This window comes from Engraulis encrasicolus, chromosome 15, assembly GCF_034702125.1.
Source record: "Engraulis encrasicolus isolate BLACKSEA-1 chromosome 15, IST_EnEncr_1.0, whole genome shotgun sequence".
Classification (NCBI taxonomy): Eukaryota; Metazoa; Chordata; class Actinopteri; order Clupeiformes; family Engraulidae; genus Engraulis; species Engraulis encrasicolus.
This window is the reverse complement of record NC_085871.1, coordinates 22,369,564-22,377,459: the sequence shown is the minus strand read 5'-3', so window position 1 is coordinate 22,377,459 and position 7,896 is coordinate 22,369,564. Positions and strand designations below refer to the sequence as shown.

Genomic DNA, 7,896 nt, shown 5'->3' with positions numbered 1-7,896 from the left:
TTGCACAGACTTGGTCGTCGTTATGGCTTCTATAAACTACTTCCACAGCTTTACGGTCTAAATGGGTTAATGTTGGTCCCGGTCATAATGGGTTAAATGTGAGGTTGTGTGACCAAGTAACACATTGCCTACTGTACACATTGGCATCACAAAGTGATGAACAATTGTTAAATATGAGTTAAATCTCAATATAATGTCAATTGTATTAGTTGTATTGGTTTTACTATAAATAACAAAATCACCCTCTTATCTATTGGTAGGACTACATTTTGGCCAATCATCACACACAGCAGATGTGGAATCCCTAAATGGTAGGCCTATCATTTTAAATCTACATCTACTTTAATATAGCTGCATACAGTAGATAATTATCATTCAGAAGCATGAAAAATTAAGTTCACTCTCGAAATTGAGAACAAAGTGAATACTGTATTAGTGAATATTATTACTGATTAGTTTTTCTTTCCATACCATCTTAGCATCTTCACTGCTTAACCTGATGTTGTTTGGACATAACAAAGTGAAGAAGACAGACATTCTCAATAGGATACTCTTACAGGCTCCTGCAAAGCCACCGTCAGGTTTTGTCAAGAGGCAAGCAGATGTCTGTGGATGTTCAGTCACCGTGGTTAAGGTCCCATGTCTTTCCAGAACACAGACTTTTCAGGACTTTACAGATGTGTTAACAATGTGCCACAAAGCCATCTCTCAATGTGCTCCTGGAATCCATGCTTTCCTGCTGGCTGTGCCCAGTGGCACCTTAACCAATGAAGACAAGGAGGAGTTACAGTGGATTCAGACCATCTTTGGTCACCATGTAAATAGTTACATCATGATCCTCTGCACAGATGTATCAAGTCCTCAAGATCTGGATGCTGACAAAATGAAGATGCTGGAACAGCAGTTCCCTAAAGGTTGTACTGTACTTACCCAGAAGGGTGAAAAAGAGGAGACATTCAACATGTTGAAGAAGATCAGTAAAAAATCAGATAAGTGCTTCACAATTGACATGTACGTGGAGGCTCAAATACAGGAAAGAGTCAGGCTACATGGGGAAAACAAGAAGTTGAAGATGAAGATGAAACAACTTCACAGTTCACAAGGTGAGGCACAACACATTTTGTGTGGAGCTGCACATAGTCCTATTTTATTCATATTTTTGTAAGTAGACCATATAGACTTCATAAATAACACTCAACCATAACTGTAGAACAAATACACACATCTTTCCTAACACCTAATTAACTACTACACATTTATTCTGTCGATCACAAAATCTTCATCAATTCTATTCTATTCTATTTTATTTAGATACATTGGACCGCAACATAGATTGTCTCAGGATTGTGCTGATTGGGAAGACAGGAGTTGGGAAGAGTGCAGCAGGAAACACCATCTTGGGAAAGAAAGCTTTCAAAACTGCTGCTTCGTCTACATCAGTGACCGTATGTTGTACAAAAGGAACATCAATAGTAAATGGCCAAGCTGTTGCTGTTGTTGATACACCAGGGCTGTTTGACACTGTTGTCTCCAATGAAGAGGTCAAGAAAGAAATACTGAAGTGTGTCAGTTACTTGTCTCCAGGGCCACATGTCTTCCTGTTGGTTCTTGCTATCGGCAGTAGGATGACAGCGGAAGAAAAAGAAACGGTGAATCTCATCAAAGAAGCGTTTGGAACCAGTGCTGAGAAATTTATCATTATCCTTTTCACAAAAGAGGATCAACTGGATGAGCTTTCATTTGAAGACTACATCAGTAACAGTGATCCTGAAGTTACGAAGCTTCTTAATGATTGTGGTGGACGTTTCCATGCGTTCAACAACAAAATGGGAGATAACCCTAAACAGGTGACTGATCTCATAGAAAAAATCAACACGCTGGTGAACAACAATGGTGGATCTTGCTACACCAATGAAATGTTTGAAATGGCTGAAAACGCAATTAAGGAAAAGTATGAAAAACTAATGAGGGAGAGGGAGGAAGAAATTCAGAGGGAGAAGGAGCAACTACAGTCCAAGTTTGAGAAGGAATTAAGAGTGATGATGGAGGAAAAGACAAGAGAACTAGAGAGGGAGAGAAAAGAGAGAGATATTATGCTGAGTGAAAAGGAAGAATATATAAATGAACTGAAGAAAAAGGATGAAGAAGAGAGGAGGGCAATGGAAGCAGAGGACAATCAGAGGAGACAAAATGAGTTAGCCCAGAGACAGGAGTGGACTGAGACCTTTGAAGAATTGCAGAAGAAACATCAGTCACAGAAAGAAGACTGGGAGAGAGAACACCAAAGACGACTGGATGAAGAAAAACAGAGAGCTGAAAGAGAACACCAGGAATGGAAAGAAAGAGAAGAAAAGCAAAAACATGAATTTGATAGAAGACAAGAAGCAGAGAGGAGGGAAAGAGACAGAGATGAAAGGATTAGAAGGGAAAAAGAAGAAAAGGAGAAAATTACTCTGGAGGAAAGAGTGAAGGAGGCTGAAAAGATGACAGCAAAAGTCCGTGAACACAGAATTGAAGAGTTGAAGAAATGGGAGGATGTAAGAAATACAGAAAGGAAAAGGCAAGAGGAAGAAAACAGAAATCGCATACAAAATGAAAGAGAAGAATGGGAAAAAATGAAGAGCAAAATGAAAGAGGACTTTGAAAGAGAAAAGAAAGACAGGGAAGATAAGGAGACAAAGAAAAGAGAACAGGAAAAGAAAGAAAGAGATAGAATCGAGAATGATTACACCAGCACCATAAACAAAATGCAGGCAAAGCAGGAAAAGCAGGAACAGGAATGGATGAAAGAAAGAGATAACTTGCGAAAAAGAAGGGAGCAAGAGGATACTGAAAATAGGGTGAGGTTTCAGAAGCTCCAGGAAGATTATGAACATGAAAAGGAGAATGAGACAAGAAAAAGAGAGAGAGAAGACCGGGAGAAAGAGCAGGAATATAAACGAAGGTTAAATGATATGGAGGATCACCACAAAAAGAGAGTTAATGACTTGAATACTCAGATTAAAGATTACGAAAAGAAGGCCCGACAACAAGCAGAAGAGCATAATGAGTTTATAAAAAAGTATGAAGAGTTGCTAGCTTCAGTGGGAGAGGACAGTGCCATAGGCAAGCTAATAAAAGCCATGTCTAAAAAACTTGGTGAAAAATGTGTTTTGCTTTGAGATCACAAGAATCAAAGGAGGTGGTCAAAACAAATCAGAGCACATGGGTAACAAGTTGTTATATCATCCATACTCTATACATATTCAATGAGAACTGATCAATTTTAAAGTCTGCTATCATATACTCCTCTTGATTCTAATGACGAAAATGGGGCACATAGGTTATATAAAAATTACACTAACGGCATGTTCAATTAGTCTACACATACAGTATGCAATAAGAACTGTAATTATGCACTTGTGACTAGAAGATATATCAACAACATCCGGCAACAAACAGACTTAAGAAGAGACTAATGTTGTGTGTATCCTAAAATGTTCCTCACAGATGATGTGAACATTGCAACTGTATCTTTTTATTGAGCATATACTGTATGATATTAGCACTCTTTTTCTCTGTTGAAGTTCATAAGACGCTTCTTTTAATTTTATTTTCATGGTATTCATATTACAGGGCGCGCAGGAGGCCTATTTGCCCAATTATGTTAATTACACAGACCAGACTATATAACAGTAGGTCTAGCCTATTTGCACTTGTGATTATACAAAAATAGCATTACATGATTATAAGATGAATGACTGGACAGGACTGGACCAGTTGTCAACAAGTATACGTTTCAATATTTGTATTGTTGTTTTTAGTTGGTTTTCTTTGTGAACTGTATGGGCTAGGGTTGTTCTTTTTCTTTACTGGTAGCAGGTAGAGGTAGCAGGCCTATATTTTTATTTTGCGCTGCTGCTCCATCATACTGTATGTCTTAATGGCCTTTTAATTAACATTTACATTTGCACATTTATATGTCTACAATGTCTGCAGATATGTACAATGAACATTCTTTCCAAATATGTATCATTTAATTTTACATTATTCAATAAACATTTGATCACAAAGGGTGTGCATCTGGGTGTTATTTTGCATGTAACAATTATACTCACTATGAAGATTGCCACCAATGCATGTAGGCTTTAAACTCGGAAAGATAGTACTCACAATGTATAAAGATGTAGCTGTAAAACAGAATACAGCCCCTTTTGTATGTTAAACCTTGTAAGGTGTTCGGGTCATTTTGACCCGTTTTCAGTTTTTAGCTTGAGAAAAATAGTATCAGTTATTATTCTTTCACACTGAGATTCACTGGCTTTGGCTCATTTTCAGTGAGGAACATGAATCTGGAAAAAAATAGTGACCCCCCCTTGCTAATCCCCCCTGCACATTTCTATTAAAGGGAGGTGTTCCCCGGGCGATTTTGACCTGTATCCTTTTGGGGGGCTTAAACATCAATAGGCCTATTTTCTAAACTCTATCTGATACACAAGTGATCTCATGTTGAGTAGACAAGGCCGAGGGTGAATTATGTGGAAAAAGGAGTGCAGATATTGTTCGGTCCTTCAGTTGTTTTTTGTTTTTTTTGTTTTTTATTATTAGAAAACAGTCAAGTACAGAGACATAGAAACTGACAGGGAAACGAAACATCTACGCCAGGGGTATGAGACAGAACAAATATACACATCTATTACACAATTTTGAATTTTTTACATAAATTTACAGTTTTGATTGCTTTTTTGTTTGGAGCGGCACATATTGTTTTAAGATAAAAGTCCACATCTTTTAAAAAGTAAACAAAAGAAGGCCTCGTTTTGTTAAATTTGCATTTGTGAAAGTTATATTTAGCTAGAATAATAAACAAATTAATAAGAAAATATTCCTCCTCAAGCTCTTCACTATAATTGGTGAAACCAAAAAAAACATTCTGCAAGCGTAACTGAAATTGTTCATGAATATGATCTATAATAAAACAGCAAAACCTTCTCCAGAATTCTCGGGAAAAATCACAGAACCAAAAAAAATGAATCAGTGTTTCTGTACAGTGAGTATCAATATCATTACTGAATTTAGCTAAAACAGATTTAACAGGATAAATACGATGAATGATTTTAAATGACACTTCCTTTACTTTGTTAACTAGTAGAAACTTGTTTGGTAGTGTCCAAGCCTTGGTCCAGCATACATCAATGGCATGTCCACTCCATGCTGAGATTGCACAAGGTACTGAAACAATGTCCTTCAGGAACAGATTGCGCACAGTCCGGTTATTATTACAGGTATTGGACATCAAACATGTTTTACCAACATATGTCTGAAGAGGGTCAAGCTGAGGAGCAACATAAGAACAACCTTTCAGGAGCATAATCACTCCCAGTGGAATTGCATCAAAAACAATGGCAAATTGTTTAGGAGTAACAGGAATTTTTACACACTCAAGAAATTCTCGGTAGTTGAAAAGGTTACCCTGTTCATTAAGAAGTTGATTTACTGCAACAATTCCATTCCTGAACCAATTATCAAAAAATATAGATTTCTTTTTATAGCATATATCCCTATTATTCCAGATAAAGTAATTATTTGGAGAAAAATTATGCTTGTAGATAATAGACCAGGACAAAAGAGCTTGCTTATGAAAGTTTGACAGAGAGACAGGAAGCCTGTCAATATTGTAATTACAAAGTAGAATGAACTTTAAACCACCCAACTGAGAAAACACATGACTAGAGATGAAATTCCATATGGAAGCAGGCTCTTTTAAGTGGTTTTTAATCCAGTTAACTTTAAAAGTGTTATGTAGCGTACTGAAGTCAATAACATTGAGCCCACCCTTGTTGTAGTCATTCATCATAACAGATTTTTTAACATAATGTGTTCGGTTTTTCCAAATAAAATTCAGTAATAGTTGGTCGATACTTTTACATGTTTTTGTATCCACATCCAGTGCTATTGCAGCATATGTTAATCTGGATATTCCTTCCGCTTTTGAGAGTAGAGTCCTACCCTTCACTGACAAATCTCTTTGCAGCCACATGTTAAACTTTTTTTTGGTTTTATCAATAATAGGATTAAAGTTAATGCTACACCTGAGATTCTGATCCTTAGTTATAACTATACCCAAGTAGGTAACTTGCTCCTTTACTGGTATATTGGAAATAGACACAGCGTTACATTCTTTGACTGCCATTAGTTCACATTTGTTCACATTCAAATGAAGACCTGACGCTGAGGAAAACACCTGAATAACGTCTAGTGCAGCAGAGACCTGTGTTGCGTCATTTAAGAAAAGTGTAGTGTCATCAGCCAGTTGACTTATAATAATCTCTCTATCTAGCACAGACATTCCCTTTAGCCCACTGTTCTTAATATGATTTGCAAGTAGTTGGGTGCATAGCAAAAATAAGTAAGGGGAAATGGGGCACCCTTGTCGAATGCCACATTTTTGTTCAAACCTGGGAGATGAGCCATTCTTTAATTTAACTGAACTATTACCATTACCATACAGGGTTCTTATAGCTTTACAAAAGAAGTCACCAAAGCCAAATTTCTTAAGTGTCTTAAAAATAAATTCGTGTTCAATTGAGTCAAAGGCCTTGTAAAAGTCTAAAAATAGTATAAAACTGTCATTTGGAATATAATCCGGATAGTCCAGTATATCTAGTACTAATCGAATATTGTTAGAGATGTGCCTATTTTCCATAAACCCTGATTGTGTTTCGTCTATAATGTCATGCAATGTAGATTTAATCCTTTTGGCTAATACAATGGCTAAAATTACCAATTACTAAATTACCAATAAAATAGTAATTAATTTAAAATAGTAATTAATAGTAATTACTAAATTACCAATTACCTTGCTAAATAATGACTATAAGATTTTAGCCATTGTATTAGCCAAAAACGGTCCGTCAGTTGGGCATCAATGTTTCAAACTTGCGCGATAAGAGCAGTAGTGGTTTACTCCGAGTACTTGGATTGAGTTTACTCACATTCTGGACCGTCTCCCTATCTTCATCTCTCTGTATCTCCCACTCTCAAAAACATAATCTATAGACATTCACAGGGAGGGTGAGGGGAACATGAGGGTGAATATAAGCTATGATTTTTTCCTTTTTTCCTTATTTTTCTATATGCCCAGGTCGAATTGACCCGAAAACCTTCTATGTAACCGAAACACAAAGCCCTTACAAGGGTAGGGCCTTATATAGATTTAAATAGATTTTACACCAATTTGCCCTTGCCTTATCATGGTCACATATGAAAGCTTACCCCTTGTGTTATACAGTCATCTGCCATGGTTGGATATGTGAAAGGTGACATTGTGTAATAAATTGATAATAATGCACATATAAAATCTCTGTGAAGTAGTGATAAATGTATTGCTGAGGGTCTAAGCTTTCCAATGATACATATTGTTCCTGTGTTTATTACACCACCTGGATTATAAACAATTGTGGAATGAAGTTCAAAGTTGAAGTGAAAAGTCATTGGGCCCGGTACCAGGCCCTCCACCAGTTAAGAGGATAACTTCATTTGTGGATGTGAATGAAAAAAGTTATTATGTTCGATATTTAATAATGTAGGCCTATTTGTGAAACACCCAGTCATTAGAGATGTAAACATATGTCACAACCTAGCTCAAGTGCCATGACACAGAAAGGGGACAGACAAGAGAGTAACCGTTTGCATATCTTTTATTTTTCATAAACCCCAGTTGCAACCCCAGAGACCAGAGGTACAGGGAAAGTGAGAGTGAAAAAATATAGTGTTGTTTGGTGCACCCGAAAAGGACTGTATTGAAAAGGGGCTGGTACAGGTAGCCTATACAACAAACACCACAGGCTGTCCGGCCAGAACAGTATGAAGATATCCAATGAAGTCAGACACACACAGATGTAAAGGCAAGCTGTG

At 36.9% G+C, this 7,896-nt stretch overlaps 1 protein-coding gene across 1 annotated transcript; it reads left to right on the top strand.

Moving 5' to 3' along the window:
* The first annotated feature begins 688 nt into the window (after positions 1-688).
* LOC134464205 (GTPase IMAP family member 4-like) lies at positions 689-3,498 on the top strand. The gene is made up of 3 exons (XM_063217678.1): positions 689-1,103; positions 1,312-2,537; positions 3,490-3,498. Exons 1-3 carry the CDS (start codon positions 689-691, stop codon positions 3,496-3,498), a joined length of 1,650 nt encoding a protein of 549 aa, XP_063073748.1.
* The last annotated feature ends 4,398 nt before the right edge of the window (positions 3,499-7,896 follow it).

Coding starts and splice junctions, on each gene's coding strand:
- LOC134464205 (XM_063217678.1), top strand. CDS start 689: ATGTGCCACAAAGCCATCTCTCAATGTGCTCCTGGAATCCATGCTTTC. Junction 1,104..1,311: donor ACAACTTCACAGTTCACAAG/GTGAGGCACAAC, acceptor TATTTTATTTAG/ATACATTGGACCGCAACATA.